This window comes from Amblyomma maculatum, chromosome 9 (assembly GCF_055883805.1).
Source record: "Amblyomma maculatum isolate TAMU_Amacu chromosome 9, ASM5588380v1, whole genome shotgun sequence".
Taxonomy (NCBI): Eukaryota; Metazoa; Arthropoda; class Arachnida; order Ixodida; family Ixodidae; genus Amblyomma; species Amblyomma maculatum.
The window spans coordinates 118,644,997-118,668,211 of record NC_139352.1 but is presented as its reverse complement, the minus strand read 5'-3'; the positions used below and the strand labels follow the sequence as shown (position 1 = coordinate 118,668,211).

Here is a 23,215-nt window from a genome sequence, read left to right as displayed (position 1 = left end):
AGTTTGGACCCTAGACTAGCCACATGAGTTTTGATTCCAGACAATTCTGCACATTGTTGGGACACACAGAAGGAAGGGAATGAGAGGTTTAGGTCCGAAAACACCATCATTGCACTAATGCAGATAGGCTACTGCAAATTTCTCCCCGATTCCATGCTGATGTGTGTGACGGCATCTCCGCAGGTAATCCTGTCAAAGGAAGGCTCTCGGCTGATGCTGTCTGTCGACGACAACACAGCGTTGAAATTGCAGGTGCACAGGAGGATGCCTTTCCGCGGCCCGCTCTACATTGGCGGCATTGCGCCGGGTCTCTCTGTCCCTGATGAACTCGTGAGTATACTGTGGAATTTTATATTTGTTTAAACATTGAATGGGATGTGAACAGGGGAGAAATATGCGCACGCCGAAATGTGCGTTCTGTAAGCAGTGATACCTAATAACCTTCAAACCATAGAAATCAATTTCAACCTAAGAATGAAAAAAAAAAATTGGTATGCAAGTCAGGTAAACTGTGGTGTGTTCAGAGATGCCAACAATTTCAGGTATTTATGGCAGCTTGAGCATGTTAAAGCTTCTGTTATAAAATTAGACGCATCCTTATTGAAAGCTAAGCTATTGTGCATCTAAATTTGTTTTTTGCCAATATCACTACAAGTGAATTCTAGCACTTTAGTATTCTGGAGAACATGGTTCTGTGCTTAGTGGATTTGAAATGGTGACAGACACATTTGCACATCTTTAAATCCTCAGACAGCCGCTAATTTGCTTGTTTGTTTGTCAAATCCAGGGGTGCAAAAGCTCCACTAATTGCGCCACTTTGATACAGCTGTATATTTATGCGCTAAGCTGGACCATAAATTTGAAATTAGTTAAATTTGTGCCACGTTGCGCCAAAATGCCCAGACTAGCTGCAAAAGTTTGCCATACTCAGGGACAACATTCCGCAGCCATGATATGGCCAATCACGACGTTTCATACACTACAACATGCATCATTGGCTAGCCTTTTAGTTTTACTTTGAGATCATGTCACACTGTTCTAGTGCCTAATATTTTTCTATCTTGCATGAACGTGTACGCTCAACCGTTACTACTATTTGAGAAGGCGTCACTGCACAGGTCACAGTTTGTGTGGTGAAGCATCCCCATAACACAAGGGGGCCGTTTGTAACGAGGCACCTCTGATACTTGTGTCGCATGTAGAAAGGTGGTACTTTTGATTTTGGAGCAATACTCCAACACTGTGTTTTAAGCACCGCATGCTTTTAATGAATGTACCTCTAGTTCTTTATGCGACTCTTGGAAGTTTTCGGTATATTATTGGGCCATTCGTGTACAGTAAGGTTGCTTTTACATTGTCTCGTCAGTAGACTCACTTTCCCGTCATTAGATAGTGTAGGAGGTGCGTCAGGTGTAGCTTCTCTGTTTGTGCTAATATAGCTTGAGGTGGTACATGTAATTTACCGTCCCTCGTTATACCTCAATGGCAGTATAATCGAGTACGTGGACACCTTCAAATCATTGGGTGTAACGCTCAGCAGTACGATGAGATGGGATTCCCATGTTAATAATATTGTGTCAACGCTTTCTAGAATTGTCGGAATTACTTCACGTAACAGGCATATTCTACCTATCAAAAATAAAATTACTTTATATTATGCATATTTTTATTCCCACCTCAGCTATTGCCTCCTTGTCTGGGGCAATACAACGGTATCTAATGTCATAAAACTGCAAACATTGCAAAAGAAAATGCTTCACGCAATTGTCAAAGGGACGTATGATTCGCCCACTAGACACATTTACCTACATTATAATATTGTACCTTTCAACAAATTATTTGACTACAGATTTGTATCTCTTTATAAATCAACGATAAAAAAGGTTGATTCATTTTTTCTCAAATTGTTCCAATTACATGTTGCCACTCATCATACGACATCAGATTGCAGAGTAGGTTTGCATTACCAAAGTGCAGAACTAACTATGGGTTTTGTATGTTGAGATTTATTGTGCCAAAGTTCCTACCTCTTTCAGTGACTAAGTGAATATTAGTTATGTCTTTTTCTGCCATTCAGAAGAGCTTTATTCAGGAATCTATGCTACAGTGATGTCAAGTGTTTGAACGTACTGTGCCACTCTGTGTTATAGCCTCACGGTCTTCTGTATCTATTATTGCTGCCAGTTATGAGACATGTTTCTGTCAACTTTGTTCTGTAGATGCGCTTGTATTCATTTTTTTTTTTACCAGTGGTTGTTTTTGCCTTGTGCCTACTGCTGACTTGTAGGGGGGGGTGAGGCCCGTCAAGCGGTGTATAATTCACTGCTTTTTTTTCACCATCTCCAGTTTGCATGTACAAACTGAAATAAAAATTCCGTGCATCAGCAGGTCAGGAAATGCACAGCAGCTTTAGATTTTGAATTCCATAACGACGCAGTGGAGCCCAAGACTGCCAAAGTTAATGTTTACGGATTACGGATGCTGGAACATTGAAAAATTATGAGTCTGCTCTGTGCATGGAATATATACCTAATACCCCAAGTTATCGCCCACCTCCCCTTAATTAAAATATCGAGTTGGAACCACCGAGTCATCAAAAGGTCTGTGGACAAAAAAAGCTTGTTAATTCAAACACGAGTCGGTTCTGCTACGGCAATTCAAACTATGCGGCACAGCGTCTGGACTGCCTGGCACGTAGTACATGGCCAAAGAAACGCTTCTGCGATAGGGCGGCATAGTTAAGATGCTGTGCGACTCCAAAATGATGACAAACATAAAACCAGGTAAAACCATTGAAGAGTAGGTAAAGCCTAACTCATGATTGGCGCTGCCACTGCCGGCGATGCCGGAAGGTAGGGGTGGCGGCCATGGCGGCGGCTGCTTGTTGTCTGTTCTGAGTGATCTCTGAGGCTTGCAACTCAATGCTCAGTAATTCGACCCTTGTTAATTCGGAAATACGGATAAGTATTTCTGTCGGCGCGGCTCCAGCCGACGCCCATGTAAGCGGACGGGCGCTACGGGTCTCGCACCGGTTAGGCTGCCTACGGTTACAGTTGCATGGTACTGCAAGTTATTGTCAATATAGCACTCCTGTTGCGTAGTTGACCGCGCATCCCTGACGTGCACGTAATGGCAAGCATAACGAACACAAACGCCTTATTTAACAGTATACCTTAACAGGCTGACTAGGTTTTAGCTTCGCTTTTTGGAGGTTCGTGCTGTCCACGCCAGCTAGCGGCAGCGGTGTTCATTGGCCGTGTACCAGCCAGCTAACCGATTGCAGTTACACGGCTTTTCGGATCGTGGGTTTTTTACACATTTCCATTGCGGTTCTTCTGTTGCTCCCAAAATGTGCACTCATAAAGTACTGTTCAGGATATCATGCAGTGAATCCTCACATGCGACGCAGGCTGTTTTGAGAAGGGGCACTCCTGCTACCGCGTCGTACCGTTAAGAATGAGTGCCGGCGAGGAGTCAAGGCCGGGGAAACTGTGCTAGTTCGCTCTCCCCCACCTCACCCCCCAACCTCTAGAGCTAATGTCAAAAGATACATGTACATGTGCAGCATCTTGGCACCTAGCCAAGAAATGAGCTGTACGAAACGGAGATGGCACGAAATGGAGCGGAGCACTAACTACTACCACTTTTTTTAAATTCTCAGTGGCAAAAGGGGGGTTGAGTTCATTATGCATTTGGGTTCATTACGCAAGTGAATACGGTAAATTTATTGTAATGCAAATGGTTGTTGTCAGATTTTTCAAGGCCTTCCAATAATCCGAACATAGAACTTTTCCCTGGTTCCATGAAGTTCGAATTAACGAAAAAGCATTACAAACTTCCACAAGGGCTTGGTAGTTATCTGTTTGTGCATCATTTGTGTTGACTCGAACAAGCGAACACTCGTTTTCAGGTGAAAGAGAGCTTCAAGGGCTGCATCCGAAATTTCAATATCAACAGCAGAGACGTGGATTTGGCCAGCGGAGAGTCACATGGGGTCGGCCAGTGCTATGTGAACATTGAGCCCGGAGCGTTCTTCCAGGGAGATGCATATGCTGTGTACGGTACGTGGCTTTAAGCATGCATTAGTTATATTGTTACTCGTGGTAGTGTATTTGTTATATTATGAAAACTTACCAATCCGGTAAGGGGTGCTTTTTTAACAGGCATTAATAAACGTGCTGCAGCCGATTTAGGGAGTCGGGTGCAGTGCAGTGTCATTCCTTTGGACGTGACAACTGGTGACGAGAATGGGATCCGATGGCAAACTGGTTGAGTATGTGGCGTGGCAAGCGCACCCCATTAACAGGTGAAGATGACCACCGGAAAGCTGGAGCCGTTCGACGTAGACACAATCGAGTGAGCGGAGCATCAGGAAGGTGCTCAGCTGTACTTCGCTGCCAACAACTTCACCGAACAAAGGCAGAAAGCAGTATTCCTGACAACCTGCGGGCCGACAACATACGCACTGCTAAGAACCTTACTTGTGCCTACAAAGTCTGCGGATGCAACGCTTACAGAAATTTTCGCAGTTTTGAGCTCCCACTTCAAGCCGAAGGTGTCCGAAGTTGTCGCAAGTTTCAAGTTTTTCTCGAGGCGGAGGCAGCAAAGTGAGCCTGCAGCACTTAACAGGCTTGTGGATGAATGCAATTTTGGACAGGTGCCGTGTGACCGCATGATGAGGGATGAGATCGTCTGTGGTATTAATGATACAGGAATGCAGACACGCCTCTTGGAAGCCACGAATTTAGCCTCGAAATTCGCCAAGCAGTTGATGACTGCCATTGAAGCCGCGAGGAAGGATGCAAACATATTGTGCACGCAAGCAGCGTCAACAAGCAAGATAGGGACAGCCAATTTCGTGGAACTACTGGAGAAGAGTTGCGGTTGAGCGGCAGGGTTGTGGGCGGTGTGGGGGGGAAACACTCGGCGACATGGTGCCAGCACAGCATTAGCATTTGCTTCAAGTGTGGGCAGCAAGGGCACCTTGCAAGGGTCTGCAGTGACGCGGCGGTGGACCAGAGAAATTAGATGAGACCGCGTTCAGTGCACAAAATGGACGACACATGCTCCTTACGGCATGCGGTCGATACAAGCGGCCGGACCCGAGCCCATACAGGTCCAAGTCTTCGTTAATGGTGTACCACTGATGATGGAATTGGACACCAGATATAGCGTCTCCATCATAGGTGAAGATAAGTGCAACATCACTTTTCCTGAAGCACAGTTAGAGCACTCTGATGCCAGATTGAAAAGTTATTAAGGACAGCTCTTGGCAGTCTTGGGTAAAATTATGGCCGCAGCGAAGTTAGGAGTGTGCGAGGCAATGTTACCACTGTTTGTCGTGAAAGGACCATATCCGACTTTGTTGGAGAGAGACTGGATGCAAACGTTCACGATTTCCATAATGAAATCGAAGGAGCTTAGTGTAGTCAGCTCCGTGACAAGCCTCGTCAAAGAATTTATAGGCATTTTCCTGGAGTTGCTTTGTACGTTAAGAGGCATACAGGCCAAGATTTCACTACAGGAAGGGGCAAAACAAAAGCTTTTTAAAGCGAGGCAGGTGCCATTTTCACTCTGACACAAAAAAATAACGCATATGAAGGGAAGGCATCGTACACCCTGTCTGGATGTCGAGGGGGGCCGCTCCTGTCGTTCCTGTGGTCAAACAAGACAGCAGAGTAAGCATCTATGGTAATTTTAAGGTCACCATTAACCCAATAATGGTCAGCAAAAGCTATCCGATTCCCAGAATTGAAGAACTTTTTGCGAAACTGAGTGGTGGTGTCAAGTTCACCAAGCTTGATCTAAGGGATGTTTATAGGTACAGTTGGATCCAGAGTCGCAGCAATTGGTCACAATCAATACACTGAAAGGTTTTTTTCCAAATCACCAGGTTTCCGTTCGGCGTAGTGTCAGTGCCTGCGTTGTTTCAGCGTAAAATGGACCACTTGCTGAGTGATCTCCTGCACGTTGCTGTTTACTTCGACAAAATTTTGGTGACGAGCTGGGCCGATGAGGATCACTGGAAGAATGTGTGCAGTGTCCTTGGGCACATCCAGGAAGCAGGGCTCCACTTGAAACTGGCCAAGTGCGAGTTCATGTAAACAGTTGAGTACTAGGGCCACCTCATTACAAGCAAAGCCTGCAGCTGAGCCCTAAGAACATCGAAGCAGTCCTTTTGGCTCCGAAACGACGAAACGTCAGAATGCTCCATAGCTGCATCGGCCTTATTAATTTCTACAGAAAATTCATTCCCCAGCTTTAAATGGTGCTTCACCCACCTGCTGAGTGCAGGCACACCGTGCTCTTGGGAGCTACGAAGCTGCATTCTGCCGAAGTAAGGCATTCCTGTCATCAGTATCAACATTGGCACATTTAGATCCGGGGAAGGCTACAGTGTTGGTCACGGATGCGTGGCCTTATGGCCTTGGTGCAGTTCTCACACAGAGTGAAGCAGACGGAGTAGAGTGACTGATAGCTTTTGCATCGCGAAGCCTGGCCTCGGTGGAAAGGAACTACATGCAGCTTGACAGGAGGCACTCGGTGTTTTCTTCGGAGTTACATGCTTCAAGCAGCACCTTTGGTTTGGCAGATTTGAACTTGTGACTGATTATAAGCCGCTGCTGGGTTTTTTAGCAGCAGACAAGCTTATACTAGAGTCATGTTCTCCTTGTGTCCTTCGCTGGGCATTGTTCTTATTGGGATGCAAATATGTATAGTAGAGGTATAAGCGTGGTGGACAGATTCCTTATGCTGATGGCCTCAGTTGGCTGCCCCTGCCAGTGAGGGAAGCTAATGTTGAATGCCCTCCTGAAGTTTTCATGTTCCAGGGTTATTATCCAAGGGCGCTAATCAGCATCAGTCGTGGCACTAAAAAAGAGTCATGTTTGTTACAGTTGCGAGAAGCTTTGTGGACGGCTAGGGGGCCCCCTCTTTGGGAGAGCATTGGAAAGCATTTGACGCTCAGTTCCCGGAGTTCAGCATCCAGAGTGACTGCATCTTATTAGGGAACATAGTGATGATCCCTGTATTGCTACAGGCTGAAGTATTGCATCTTTTAAACGAAAGTCATCCAGGAATCTCAAAAATGAAAGCGGCTGCCAGCAGCCATGTTTGGTGGCCAGGACTGGATAGAGACGTTATGGCAGCGGTCCAGGCATGCCGTGTTTGTCAGGAGAACCAGCAGATGCCTAGGCCTGCCAAACTTCCCCTTCCCGTAGCCCCTCCCAGCAGGCATTGGATACTGCCCTCCTCTACTCCTCCTTGCTGGAGTATCAACGGGTTCTGGTGTGTCTCCTGCTGTGGTTGCTCAATGGTTATGGCACACTCCTGCTGAACCCAAGGATTCGGGACAAAGTCCCGTTGGCGGCACCTGCTTTTCTGTGGACATCGGCTGGAGCGACGGACAGTTGGGACGGGTATAGCACGCTTCCCCGTGTGGCGGTTTCCGTGTGTCGGAGGCAGTGTGCCATCTGCCCACAGTGCCGAAATCCCGTGAAGTAAATGCCACACGTGTTCGTAACAAAAGAGACGTGAACATGTTATGCGGCTTCTACAGGTGCCTAATAAGCCTCCCGGAGTGTCAAAGTTCAACACACTTTGTTTTTTTAGATAGAGTGCAACTGGATAAAAAAGAAAATAGCAAAGCCCGAAGTTTTTGTCCTTCGCTGCACTGTCGGTCATAGCTTTTTCCCCAAGAGGCCGTGATCTCGTGTATTTGGTCATCGTGGTGGATCCATTTTCAAAATGGATAGAGGTCTATCTGTTGAAGACTCCATCCACACCAGTTACAGTCCAGAGCCTGAGAGAGATCTAAGACATGTCAGGACTTGCCAGATGCCATGTCAGACAACGGCCCGGCATTTGCGTGCGAGGAGCTCAAGGTATTTTTACAGAAGAACGGTATCCAACAGATACTGCCGCCATCATACCACCCAGCATCCAAAGGTGCAGCAGAGCGGGCAGTGCAGACCATCAAGCAGAAACTGAAGAAGGCCGGATTAGGAGACATTCGTACAGAGCTGGCTAGAATCCTACTCATATACATGACAACAGTGCATGAGGTAACTGGCAGCTGTCCTGCTGAGCTGTTACTGGGCAGGAAGTTAAAAAAAGCCCTCGACTTCCGGATCTCTGAAAGGCAGTCACGGTGAAGCAGCTTCACGAAGATATTTGTAGGAATCCTGGAGCCAGGAGAACAGGTACTCATGTGGAATTTTAAACCTGGGCTGAGTTGGGTGCCAGTAACGGTGGAGTCGGATGAATGGTTTGCAGCAGTGCTAACTCTTCCGGATGGCCACATGTTGACAAGGCACCACGATCATATATGAGCAGCACTTTGGACGGCCAGTTCAGTGGATAGTCAAGAGTCAAGGATCACCACATGTGACTTTTCCGAGCACTCTGGCCGACGACCCGGTTGCTGGAGGAGAGGGTCTACTGTCACCTAAGACTGCGGCTGCAACTTTTGCTGGAGGCATTGCCTCAGGCCATTCTGAAGAGGACATGAACTCACCGCCAGAGTCTTCCTGTTCGGCCTCTGACACCTCGGGGGGGGGGGGGGGGGGGGGAAGGGGGTGTACCGGAACAACGCAGTGGACTCTCCTTCGTCACAGTGGCTGAACCGGAGGGCTGTGGTGTGATATTCACCATAGCGAAGAAGGAACAATTTTTGAGTTGTTTCGTTTTGTTCATGAGTTTTATTGTGCATGTCCCTCTCCTATAAAGAAGGGCCTGCCGATCCAGCAGGGAGCGTCCTTTTAACGGGCATTAATAAATGTGCTGTTGGCAGCCTAGGAAGTCGGGCACCTACTCTGAACAGCTGACATTGTCATGTCATTCGACAGTATTTTTGTGCAATAAGGGCACCCGCACAGTAAATATGCTGTCTGTATTAGAGAATAAAATTTCACAAGGTAGCAAAAGCTGCCTCTATCATAACCTTGCCTCCCAAATCAACTCCTAATACTTATGACAAAGTGCCTTCATTATGCAAGGGAGTTCATTGATTATGTGTGTATCATGTGCTGCCTTGAGCTGTCATGAATTTATGAAGATGTGCTAGGGGAGATGTGTACTGATTGCTGAGTGCTGCCGTACTCTTCTTTCATGTGTCGCTTACAGATGAGCGGTTCAATGTGGACAACAAGTTGGAGGTCCAACTGGAGTTCCGCACCTGGCGAATGAGCGGCATCTTGATGAGTTTATCTGAAAAGCCAGATGGTAAGTGTGAGAGTACTGTTTCACTCTTTTTAATGCTTTCAAAGGATGCTTTATGAAATGCTTTTTGCACCCTCTGTTGGTGCACCAGTGGGAAGAATCGGTGCCAAAATAGAGAACTGAACACAGACCCAAAGGCTGAACAAACCTTTGTGGGCTGCCCTTTGGTGCCTACATACCACGCTACTGAACACTGCATACATGAAGAGGTGCTTTCTTTCCACACTGGTTTCGTGGTACAAAACTATCCAACTTCTCGATGGACACCTCAAATGCTCCACAAGAGACATGCTGAAATAGAAATGAGATACTGTTGAGCACGGTACGCCTTTTAAGTTAGTGCTACTATCTTTACCACACTCACCACATGAGCACCTTGTATCCCACTGTTTTCTAATGCTGCCTTCAGTGTAAATGCACAACCAGGCCAGCAGGACTCTGAGCATGAATGCCTCCAGTGGTCCGCCATGGTTCGTGAGGACAATAAGCCCACGTTTATAGTTGTCCTTCTTGATGTTCTCACACGCAGGTGTGCTGTTGCACTGGTGCTGGTTTGTGGAAGCTTCTCACTGTCGAGCGTAACATCCTCATCAGAACTTCTTAAGCCGAGAAATAGAGCCAGACAACCAGAGAGTGCCAGTAATACACCCGTGCCATGTTTATATCTGCTCTCGGATTAAGGGAGAGGCAGTGATTTTGTGCAACACATCACTGCAAGTATTTAGTTGAGGAAAAGATGCGAAAAATATACAGAACAAAGGGGAATTCATGCATTGTATTATTTATGAATGAAAATTAAAGGCATTTTCTCGGCCAATGCCGGAATCAAGTGTTGTTGGAAAACCACGTAGAAAAAGGGGTTTCATTTTATGCACTGGTGTACGAGTATTGAAAATTTTCAATATGAATCGAATAACAGTGCGAAAAAAAAAACACTTGCGAATATCTATATCTAATCGAGTCTCTGATCAGTGAAAGAAAGAATAGCAAACACTGTTCATCTTGTTTACTCAGAATTCACATGGTATTTGCAAATAAAATTTTACTAGAATTGCACAAAAATACATAACCTACTGAAAAGTCTAGTCTAAATTTTATGCAGGATTGCGTGTGCCTGTTTTCTGTACAGGAAGGACGTGCATGAAACTAGATATAGCTGTCATATTGTTGTTGAATACAGTAAACTCTAGTTGCGTTTTTGTCCACTGCTGTATTGCAGTGTAAGCGGGGTGCTAGCCTTTGTCAAGCCATCGCAGGCTTTTTGCTAGCACCCTGCAGCATCACGAGTACTGCGTAATCAGTGTTGATGCTAAATAAAATTATTTGTATTTGTATTTGTATTCGTAACTTGGCCTTCAAGGGCCCAAAAAATATGTTTGAGTTACCTAACTAAAAGCACGAATTATCGAATGGCCCACATGAAAAAATCCAACAGGTCCTAGCTGGTCCCAGTTGGGACCAGTTATAGGGCCTGCCAGTGGGTTTTGTGCCAGTGTGTATCTATCTGCCAAATGCGCGGCATATGTCAAAAGGTACAAAAAATGCAGTCAGGTACATTGAATATAGCATGCACACTGGCAGCAATATAGAAGACGCCAAAACATTTATTTCATACCAACGAGTACACCTTTCACGAACAGTGGCTTCTTCAGTCCCGTATTTTCTTCGAAGCTTTGGAATCATGAACAGTGTTGCCACTCCGTCCGCACCTCTCAGACAGCCTTTCGGTAGTATGCGGCTGAAATATAAAACCAGCAGAAATATGTTACTCACGTCAAAACTTTAGTTCTATCATTTCGTGAAGCAGACAGTTAAATTAGAAAATGCAAGTTTCCAGCATATCACATGCACAAAAAACCAACCTTTAGAGCAGTCTAACCATCACCTATAAGTTCAACGCACGGCATGTGAACAATTTGATCACTGAATCACCTTAATTTAATGCAGTTTTTAATTGAGGATTAGCTCGGCAGGGAATTATTTTGCTTCAGCTCATGCTGTGTACCTCATCATAAGGATACAGCAGCACAAAAATTTAATGTCCTGCTAAAGCAAATGAATTGGTATTTGAACTGCACAGAAAAAATAATGCCACGCTAGAGTGACGAAAGTTGTGGATGATGCCGTGGAAACATGAATCGCAACCCAATAAGGCACTCGTGATTTGGCAAACTCGAGTCAACAAAGGAGTGAATAACGCCTCTGCAACGGCGTTAAGCATAGGAAGGTGCACGAGACGGTGTCGAATACCAGAATCACCGCACCGGTCTTGGCCGCGCTCATCTTCATGGGGACGGCTCTCGAAATGAGCTCCAGAAAGCAACGACAAGAGTCTTGAATGTCATGGAAACAGCTGCGCGAGTGCAACCTTTTTCAGGAAAATTTTGATTGTGTCTTGTGTAGCAGTTATGACCGTGTGCTTCGTTTAGCTACAAAACAAAATTAACGAACAAATAAAACAACCTTTCCCAAATACTAACAGACATATTCAATTCGTATTTGAAATTTTTAATATTTGCACACATATAATTTTAAATATTTCTTGAGCATGCAAAGAATTCAAGAATTGTGGCACACGATGAGCAGTCTGATATCGCAAGGGTGCCTTGTCTCAAAAGCCACAATGAGACTGAGGCATCGAACAGATCTTTGAAGCATAAGAAAAAGCAACAAAGATAGGTGTAGCTAGGAAAACTTGAAGTTGATACTGAATTTTAAGAAAGAAACAGAAAGGAACTTTGAAGCAGAGGCCAGTACACAAACTCTGAAAGTTTTGCTATCCCAGCAAGGAAGCCTAGGTCGTTACAAGGTTGTTACATCATTCAGAAAGCTTCCTTACTGAGGGGCTCTCAGTGAAGGCCTTCGTGAGGTTTCCTCAGCGCAAGGCAGCATGAGAGATACCCCTGTATGACCTTCCATCACTTCTGGCCCTGCACAGGAGCTTCACATTGCGCCATGTGTTTTTCACTTGCACATGTGCTCGGTTGCTTGTTGATGCCAGGCAGTGGGCCATGAGCTGAATATGAATGCAGTCTGAAGAGAGTGTGGTTAGACCTTATTCCACTTGACTGGCAATTTTTTATGTTGAATCACACTCTAGTGACACCACTCATGAGAAATTACTGTTAATGTTGTAGGAGCCGCAAAGAGGTCTACGCAAATCCACAACATGAGAGTTCACAATGAAGGTTCTGGTGGGGCAATTGGTAAGACATACGGGTTAGAAGTGAAAATGTAGTGTGTAGAAAAGGCAAAAATAGAATGGACGCTGCATAACATTATTGACATGGACATAATGATTTTAATCAAAAGAATAAAACCATGGGAGTTAGTGCCTAAATACTTTGTCACAGGCGAGCATTCACATGTGGTAAATATCAAACTCGCAAATGAAACATGATTTCAATGCCATTCGTTAACAACTTTCTGTATCGGAACTCTCAAAAGGGCAGCTTACTCAGGTTACAGTATCAAAGGCCCCTTCTTTCTGTCAGTACCAAGTAAATGAATTTCAAGATTAGAATAAAGCAGTGCACAAAAATTGCATTTGGACTGCGCAGTAGAGAGCATTGTCTTAAGTGGTGCAGTAATGACATCACAGGCATTGTCAAAGAAATTCTCACAATTTTCATAATTTCTCTTGTTCTTTTTAATTTTTGTAATTTGTATAATTGTAATTTTGTAATTTTGTATAAGCTGCTTATGCTCAAGCAATAAACTGTATTGCAAGCCATTTCCTTATGCTTTCTTGTCACTCACATTCTTGTTTACCTTAATTTGTAGTGCCGACTTTGACATGTCTTTCCTGCACTTACTCGCTCCTGCCTGGACTGCCAAGAGGCATTTGGCAGTATAAAATAAATAAATAAATAAATTGCCTTGAACAGCTAAACTAGGGACTGGGAACGGTAGCCAGTTCATCACGGAATTGTCTGGAATGACTAGTGGAGAAGGGCACATATGGGCAGGCAGCATTCAAAATATAGCTAATGCCAGTATTGTAGAAATTAGTCTGAGGTCATAAGATGGACAACTTCAATATCATCCTTTGCAGCAACGAAAACACCATATGATTAAGCGCTAAATGATAAGGAGAACAAGGAAGAAGGTGCAGGAAAGGTCTCACTAAATTGCCTGAATCTCAGACATTTCCCTTTCCCCACACCCCCTCTGCACTTCTCAAACAAATGGTAAAAAGTTCATATGGCATTAGCATGAATTGCAAATGGGCCTGAATCAATGCAGGGGCACCTTCATTGGCCATGGAGCTGCACAATGGCGAAGTGATTGTGTCGGTCGACCTCGGCCACAACGGCACGGGCCCTTTCCGTGCTCGCAAGCAGTTCAGCTCCCGCTTTGCCATGTGTGATGGCGAGTGGCACCTGCTGCGAGCCCACTTCTCCCACGACGAGATCTCACTGCGCATAGACCGTCACCACGTGATGTACGGCTTGGCACCGGCTACCCCTGCTGAACCACACACCGAGAGCCCCCTCTACATCGGCGGCCTGCCAGGTAACCCAGTGTTTGCGTACAGACTCATCATTGGTTCTACATGTTTGCGACAAAAGTTTGGACTCAAAATCTCTGGTAGCGTCAGGAACAGCTTTTAAGGTGCAGTCTTTGCAAAAAGTAAGCAGTTCGGGGGATTCAAAAGAAGACATTTGAATGTCTGATTGGGAAAGAAATTTAAGTCAGAAAGAAATGCCAAGCAAAAAGAAAATAATAAAAGGCACAATGTTTCACAATCTGTTCGATTCCTTCATCAGGTGTGACTGCAGGTGAGCTGGAGCTTGCCTTTTCAAGTCCTTATTCAGTCATCTGCCAGGTCATTGACTGTAAACCATAAGTGTAAGAGAAGAAAAGCGTTCTTATGGTGCAGTTAACATTTCCCAATGTCTGCTGAATATGCCATGACTCAAGAGGCTCCTGTGTAGGCATGGCTTGGTGTCCAGTAATATGGTTCTATCGAAGTCAGCCTTGAGGTCATGTTTCTCAGTGTTTGTCCACCATGCTTCAAACTCTGTTGATTTCTTTTACCTCTGCTTTGTGCTGCTTTAATCTTTTGAGGAAGTGCTTAGTTTCACCAATGTATGACGTCAACCACAGCTTGATATTTTGGGCGGGTGGCAAGACATTCAATGGAGGAGGTCAGGCAGTATGTCGTGTGTACACCTTCCTTTCCAAGAATACACGAGGTTTTACTGACACCTTTTACATTCGCAATGCAAACGCGTTTGTGCTAATGGCATGTGCTTGGGCCAGAGGCGGAATTATTTTTGTTTTTGTTGAGTCGTTCCTGGTTTTGGATGATATACAAGTAGGAGGACCAGGCTTTGGTGCTGGTAAGCAGTGGAATATATCAGAAGCTTCATAGGGATCCAATCTCATGAACTCAAAACGGCATCAACAATCCCTTTCAGAGATGTTCAGCCGACACTCCGATCTCAAAAAGCAATATCTCAAACTCATTTAACTCATTTCCAGAAATTGTTTCCCCAAGTTTCTACAGCCTACCAAACATTCAAAAACCTGACATCCCTTATAGTAAGTTGCGGACTTCACCCTGTCTGCCTTGTGGCATCTTCCTATCTTCACAAGGTACTGGCCCCACTCGCTGGCAGAACTCTGGACATTTCGTCCTAACTGCTTTGGACAACACCATTCAGAATGACAAGAGAATTTTACTCGTTTAACGTAGTGTCATTCACCAGTGTTCCAGTGCCCCAGGCAGTGTCCAACTCAGAATGACCCAATGGGTTATGTATCGTTGTGAACGCTGCATTTCAGGTGGCATTCCAAACCCAAAACTTTGCCTTCAGTTGTTGGTAGGGAAAGTAGAAACGATGGTTCCATTAGCATTGCTGCTGAGGTTGCTGTTGGTCTGTCCATTTTGACAATTTCCTTGTTGTTTTGCCAGTGCCTTGGCTCGCCATTAATAGATCGGTAACATCACTCTAGTGAGGAACAACATTAAAATGCTTGACAGCAATTAGTAAACTGCCTTTTCTATGTGTACAATAAGTGAAACTGTGACTTGTTTTCACTGACAGCTATCATTATTAAATAATTCGAAACAGTGTAGTACAATTATTATTTTTTTTTTTTGCTGCCTCTGTTTCTTTTTATAGCCATGTTGGTGGAAAAATGTTTCGCTTTTTTTCAGCTATTTGTACTGATCTTCTAAATTATTTAGAAATGTTTTTGCAACACATTTTCATCATTCGTATTTGCTTTGCTGCCAACAATGTTTTATTCACACCTCTCTAATTCTTATCTTTTTCTGGCAAAATTTACACAAGATTTCACCTCTAATTCTATTTGGAAATATTAAAAAGAATTTTTTATTTGCACTCAGTGTTTAATATGTGTTCTCAAGCAGAACAAACAGACTACAGTTGAATCCCGCCACAACGAATACCGCCACAACGAAATTTCCGCGACAACGAATAATTTATTATTCCCCGCGAGTATCCTATAAGAATTAATGGCCTAAATTTCTCTGCACAACGAACCATTTTTGCAGAGCGTTTCCGCTTCAACGAAATTTTCGCGTTCAAAATCGAAACCGAAACTAGTTTTATTGGCGAGAAGTCCAAGTCAAGTCAAATCCAAAGCCACATTAAGCATGAAATCACGTGATTGCAGTTCCGCCATTTTGGCTTTGTGTCGTGGTCGCGTTGTTCACTCGCTGCCTTTCTCTTCGACAACGACGAGTTTTCATCCGCAGGACACGATGGCAACGCAAGTGAAAAAACGCAAAACTCTTTCCCTTGAGCAAAAAGCTCAAATAATCGCCCAAGCAGAAAGCGGAAGGAAGAAAGCGGCAATTGCTGAAGACTTCGGAATTCCTGCAAGTTCGCTGTCAACGATTCTAGGCAATAAGGACAGCGTGAGAATGGCACTTGCTTCAGGCACATCCTCGAAGCACAAAAAGGTGACGCGGCCCCTCCATGAAGAGTTGGACAAAGCAGTGCATGCGTGGTTTGTGGAAGCACGAGCCAGCAACGTCCCCCTGTCCGGAAGCATCGTCCAGCAGAAAGCCTTGAACTATGCATGCCTACTTGGCAATGATGATTTTAAAGCCAGCATTGGCTGGCTAAACAGTTTCAAGGCCCGCCATAACATCGTTGGAAAAGTGTTGTGCGGCGAGTCAATGTCAGCAGACGTGGACGGAGCAGCTGCTTGGAAGGCGAGTAACATGGCCGGAATTTTAAGCAACTTCGCGCCTGCAGACATTTACAACGCCGACGAGACCAGGCTATTCTACGAGATGTTGCCGGCTAGGACGCTCGACTTCAAGGGGCAGCGCTGTCACGGCGGCAAACACAGCAAAAAACGCATCACAGTGCTGCTTTGCACAAACATGGATGGCTCGGACAAACGTCCGCCGTTAGTCATAGGCAAAAGTGCCAAGCCGCGCTGTTTTAAGGGAACTCGTAGCCTACCTGTGCAGTACAAGGCGAACAACAAGTCATGGATGACCCGCGCTATTTTCACCGAGTGGATGATGGCATTCGACCGCGACATGAAGCGGCAGGGCCGTAAAGTTTGCTTGCTTTTGGACAATTGTTCAGCGCATCACTCCGACGAAGTCAAGCTCACTAACACGGAGCTGAGGTTTTTCCCTCCCAATTGCACGTCTGTCTTACAGCCTCTCGATCAGGGCGTGATTCTTAGCCTGAAGCGCGCTTACCGCGGGAGGTTAATTCAGCGGCTGCTTTTTAACACTGAAACCGGCCGAGACACGAAGGTGGACTTGTACGTGGCACTGCAGATTATGTCTGCTGCCTGGAGCACACTGGGGCGCTCAGTAATTGTGAACTGTTTCAGGCACGCCGGATTTGCCGAAGGTCGACCCGTACACTCTGCTGGCCTAACACCAGGCGTTACAGACGACGACGAAGAGGCGTCACCGGCTCCGGGGATCGCGGCCGCCTGGAAAACGCTGGGAGAAATAGGAACCGTGCCGCCTAATCTCGAGCTCGACGAATACATCGGCGCTGACGCTTGTGTTGTTGTTCACGAAGATGTGAGTGATGAGCAGATCATAAAAGCTGCCCGGAATGATAAGGACTCTTCCGATGAAGAAGACGACGACGTACAGGAAGCGCCGGCTGCGGCAACCGCCGTACAGGTGATGGACGCTTTTGATGTCATCAGGAATTTCGTTGCTGTCCGAGACGACGATGTTGCAATGGGTTTGCTGACCGAGTGCGAAAATCGCGTGACGGCGTTGCTCGCCGTGAAGCGTAAGCAAACCAAGCTTACAGATTTTTGGCATTAAACGCCTTTGCTGCTGCTTGGGCAATTCTTTCTGCGTTTCACGTCAAATTTTTGCGATAACGAAGTTCCGCGAGAACGAATTTTTTTTCGTGCACCGTGAATTTCGTTATAGCGGGATTCAACTGTATGGAATTCTTTGTTGTGATGCAGAAATGGCTCTATGGTAAAGTTTCATCACTGCAACATTATTTAGAATTAACCAGCATTAGCGTAGGCAGAAGAGTACCTATTTTAATAATTGCTATTTATAATCAAAACATTAGTATGCCTTGTTTAGCGATTTATGAATGATTTTTGTATTGCAGTATGTTCAGAAAACTTATACAATGTATTAGAGAGGTATTGAAACTCATTTACCTTTAACATACATATTTAATGCATTGTTTTTTTTCCAGAACATGCCACCAATGGTGCCTTGTTTGGTCGAGACAACTTTGTGGGCTGCTTGCGTAACTTGGCCATCAATGACAAGCGCATTGATTGGATTGACATGGCCTCCCTGCACAATGTGCTGCCAAACTCATGCCCTGACGACTGAGCATGAGGATTTATACCCTGCTTGCTGATGCTATTTATTTCAGTTTATTTTTTCTGCAATGAACCAAAATGCAACATCATGAAGAGCTTGTGAGAAAGATAATTTTGGACATTTATGAATAATTACATAATGTTGCCTTATAGTACAAGTATTCTGCATTGAAGAATATTTTCAAAGTATATATGGTTACTTACTGAAATGAAGTATAACTGAACTTTGGTAAACTTAATAATCTAGTTCTGACATCCTGTAACACCATTTCCTTTTCTTTTAGCAGTATACCACCTTCAGTGCAGAAGAGACTTAATAAGAAAGTCCTTAAATTTAACAAAATTACTGCAGTGTACTGAAAGTGAACTGTATTTCTAAATGCAGTTTGTGTAGCTTTAATACAACAGAACTGAAAATTTAATTCCAGTTAATTCTGACTGTAGACTCATAGCCAAAGATTATTTTACATATTTGATCTTTACATGGTGTGTGTGCGTGCATATTCTGCAACCTCTCAAGCCTGCATTGACGCAATTTTTAAGCAAAGCTCTTTTCCGAATACATTGCCAGGAACTGAGGTTTAGCTATGTTCTATTTCTCTGAACATTACTTGCAAATAATATTTATTTTACTGCATACTAAGACCCATAAGAAGTGCCATGCTGTCATTTCATTGCTTAGTCAACTGTGTTGCTATTTAAATTCTCTTAGTCATTGAATCCACTGCCAAAGTGTTTGTGCTTGCATTTGTGGAGGACGTGAATTTCTGCTTCCATGTTAACATCTAATCTGGAAGACTGCTTGCGTTTCAAAACTGTCATGTGTTGTACCATGGATCTGGTTAACTATAAATCAGATTTTCATGAAGCCAAGAGACCACTTCATCTCTATGAAGCTGCTATTCTTGGTTTCATGTTCATAATTAAATACAATAGATGCAGACATTCAATTTAGTGATTGGTTTTCAATTAGGCATTTTATACGAATAAATTTTTTATAAGTTCTATCAGTTCGTGTATTCTTGTAATTCCTACCTTTCACTTATGTGCTTGGTGGCCTTTTTTGTAGTATAATATAAACACTTATTGACATCGCCTGGTATGAGGAGCAAACATGGGGGGATTATGCAAAATTGACAAAACATGTTGCGGGGTTAGTTGGTGAAGCATGGTTTCGTAACAAGTTTTCCCAGCGCTACATAAAGATGAAGGCATTTCTTTCTGTGTCTTCATCTTTATGTAGTGGTGGATAACTTGTCAGGAAAGGGGATGCAAAGCCTGGTGCATAGCAAGAAATATTGTTAGTATTATGCTGGTTTTTTAATTATACAGAAAGAAAGGCAAATGACAAACATTTGACCACAGGCAGGACTTCACTTGCATGCAACCAACTTGCGTTAGAAGTTCTGCAATAGGAACTTGTTTGAACTCTCATGTGGACTTGAGCTCATTTGCATCAGCTGTCAGAATTTTGGTATTGCCTGTTTCAATTTCCGCAGAACCCGGCCGTGCATATCTTTAGATGCAATTCAGTTATTGGCAAAGCTCCTCGCCGTTTGCCCAAACTTTTATTTATTTGCAAATACTGCAGACTTTTTCCCTAGAGGAAAAAAAATTACATATTTTGGAATAATAGCCTGGCAAACATATTTTCATTGGTGCATTTGACAATAAATGAAGGCAAACAGTTCCATTGCTGTGAGGGAAAAATAAGGAATCTGGAAAAGTTTGGTTGTGGAAAAATATGGGCGTACTACTCCAGAGTGGTTCAATCTATTGGATCCCTGAGGGGCAGCAAAAATATAGATGTTGCGTGACAAATCATATTTGTTGCTGTACAGCACATGAAATGTGCTGTACAGCAGAGATGTGATGGCGTACTTTAAGTGGCCCGGGTTGAGCTTCTCTAGTCCGTCACTTTTGGCGGGTGCAGCAGTACTCCAAGGCTGAGTACTAGGTTCATGGCCCTGTGCAGCTTTAGTATCAATGTACGCAAATACCCTGCAAAATCTGCAAAAAGGCTCACAATCTGACCAGGCTAGGCACGGCACTGTAAGTTAGTGTTCACACGGGCAATGGAATCCCTCCCTAAAAGCGAGAGCGATGTGCACACATCACGCCTTCCAGAGGCCACGCAGTGACACAGCTTCTGGTTTCGCGCCGCCAGCTGCAATCTTCGGGCAGGGTGACACCCCGGCTGATCAACACGAATAACATCACCCCACCGCGATCTTTTGTTTTCGATGTTCCTTCTGTGCGTCCCTTCTCTTTTGGACGAGTTTATGCGTTTTATTAAAGCGAAAGTGTCGCTGTGCCATGTATCAGCCAAGGTCAACCTGGCAGACCACTTGACGATCAATGAGCAGAGGTCACAGTGTAACTATATAGCTTAACCATGGTACCATCTATGTACCACTGCTTCACCTTTGACCTTGATCTTTGACCGCAGATACAGCAGCACATGTTCTTTTGTAGTTGGCGGCATCCTTGACTCCATAGTTTCTGCAATTTAGTCGCTGCAAAACCATCTCTGTTCATTTCTAAACCTAAGCCTAACCAAAGCAAAACAACACCTTTGCTTCGCCCAACTAGGTTTAGCAGGTTTAAACCTCGGCCATTTTTTGGCCTTCTTTTTCTGCTGAACATGCTGTCGTAATTGCTACGGTCAGAAATGCACCTGTCTTTTGTGCTTCGTTATTCCTGGAAACAGCGACAGTGCTCACGGCGACTCCCTGCTGCCTGTATGAATGTGCGAGGGCAGAAGCAGGGCACGAGTTTGCCTGGCGGGTGAAGTCGTGTAGCTCCTTTCCACATTCATCTTCACTGAGCATAATTACAGGGCATTCAGAGACACAAGAAAGAGGACACCACTGGCACTTTGTGTGTGTGTCTGTGTTGCGCTGAATGCCGTGTAATTATGCCTGACATCCAGCTAGCTTCGCTGAGATCCCCCATGCGAAAACCACTTAAAGTTCGGGGCGGTCGAGCCCTGTTGAGCTGAGCCACACTAACACTTGCTTCTAAGCTGCTTCATTTCAGCAGCAGACATTATGTGAAGATACAGTAAAGCCTCGTTACAAGAGACATTCAAGGGATCCGAAAAAGATGTCTCTTGTAAGCAAGGTCTCTTGTAACCAAAAATTCAAAAAGCATCGTGTTGATCAGTTTACATTTATATGCTGATGTGCAGCAAACTGTCTGTGTTGATCAGTTTACTGCACATCATCATATAATTTCATTCACATGCATTAACAGGAAACTGTTCAGGAAAGCTTAAAGAAGTTATTCTTACTACTACTAGTACATATTTTTTTGAGTGCAGAGTGTATTCTTTCCCAAATTCTAAAGGTAAAGCACTTTGTAAGCCTTCCTGTTGCTCCAATACCTTTGAAGCACTCTTACATGCACATCACCCTCAGATGCTGACACTTTTCCTCTGAAATGACCTCGTTGTCATCCTCTGTGAAACATGCACTATTTACTTGCGCGAGAATTGCAGTCTGTAAGTCCTTTAGGAGCACACAAGATCCACATCTGCAGATACCAATTCCTCAAGAGATTCTGGTACCTCAGCACTCTCTTGGATGCTTGCCCAAGCTCCATCTTCAAGGACACTTTCCACAGTATCCATATATAGGCCCTCTTACATCATGTCACCACATTTAAAGCCTGCTTGTCTGAAACATTTTTCACAGCTTCACTTCTCAGGTCATTCCAAACACCTAAAATCACCTGAACAGCAAACTTCGGATCAATTATTATTGTACAGTCTTGCTGCCAATCAAGCAACAGGCGTTCTACCAACTTTGTTATGTACAGCAACTTGACAGAGTGCATAATGACTTTGTGTGTTAGTTGAAGGTAGGGTGTGGAGTTTGGAGGGAAAAACTAAATCTGGTGGCTTTGAGCACGAGAACTTCGGCGCTGCAAGAAACATTGTCCACAAATAGACAGACATCAGGATTCTGAGCTTTTATCTTGGGATCAAATTTTAACGAGGAGTTAAAAATGCTGGCTGTCATTCATGCATTTTGAGTAGCTTCGTAGGTGACAGTAATGTGATGTCAGTGGTTGAAACAAGGGGATCGTTCCGATTTTTCAATCATTGAGAAGCACTTTTTCTTAGTTCCTGACATATCGCAACAAAAAGGATGCTGATATGGAACAGAATTTAGCCAACGGGAATCTGAAGTGCATTATGTACGAGTTGTTATGTGTCAGCTGCATTGTATGAGCACACCTGGGTTGTGTCTTTTCTAAATAGTGAAAAAGTTACTCTAGGGGCCTGAAAAAGTTGTCCTTAGTAACCGAGTGTCTCTTGTATGCAATGTTGTTAAGATGGCAGACATAGGAGAACCAACCAAACCATTTTCAAATGTCTCTTATAACCGAGATCTCTTGTAACGAGATTTAACTGTATTATAACTGATGCGAAAATTTCTTTATTTATTTATTTATACACCCTAAAGGCCTGAGGCTGGGTATTACATAGGGGGAGACGCTTCAAGCAATAGCAACAGCCAATTACAAATAGAACACGTAGACCTGGCAGAGTTCAGTTAACATTTGGGCTTAAAAGTAAAATCAAGAACTTGGCAAACAAAAAAGCAGACAAAGCAAGCTTGGTTACAGTTCAGCATAGCACAAGTAATAACGGAACATAAAAGCAGAAAGGCACAGGAAAAAGTATAAAAGCATCAACTACACATACAGTAACCAAGCACTCTGCAACACATTTTCTGCGCTTAAAAATGTTCTTAAGGATGTTTGAAAAGATGATAGCTCGGTGTGACTGATAATGCTAGATGGCAATGCATTCCATTCATTTATTTCCAATACAAGCAGTGACTTCTGATATTTTAGTGTGCGAATGAAAATCGGGCGGACTTTGTGCGCATGGTCAAGGCGAGCTGAGCAATGGGACGCAGGAAAGATGTGCTTTCGGGAAAATGGCTGGTCGCTGTAGTACAAAGTATGAAAGAATGACAACCGAGCAAACTTTCTACGCGTAGCCAGAAGCTGAAGATTCAGTGCGTGTTTCAATGCATGATACGCTTTGATAACGTGAGTAGGATGGCAGTATGAATCTGGCTGCTTTATTTTGCACTGCTTCCTGAGCGTTTGTAAGAGCTGCGTGTGGAGGGTGCCATATAATAGAGGCGTATTCAAGAGATGTTCTGAT

General features: G+C 44.2%; 1 protein-coding gene across 2 annotated transcripts in view; it reads left to right on the top strand.

The window, feature by feature from the left end:
- LOC146180228 (laminin subunit alpha-1-like) overlaps positions 1-19,043 on the top strand; it is a 206,396-nt gene extending 187,353 nt beyond the window's left edge. For both annotated transcript variants that reach the window (XM_084579439.1, XM_084579438.1), the window contains exons 59-63: positions 184-330; positions 3,911-4,061; positions 9,124-9,222; positions 13,465-13,734; positions 17,901-19,043. In XM_084579439.1, coding sequence (XP_084435565.1) covers positions 184-330; positions 3,911-4,061; positions 9,124-9,222; positions 13,465-13,734; positions 17,901-18,043 — 810 coding nt within the window. In that variant the 3' untranslated portion in view covers positions 18,044-19,043. The remainder of the gene's footprint in view (positions 1-183; positions 331-3,910; positions 4,062-9,123; positions 9,223-13,464; positions 13,735-17,900) is intronic.
- The last annotated feature ends 4,172 nt before the right edge of the window (positions 19,044-23,215 follow it).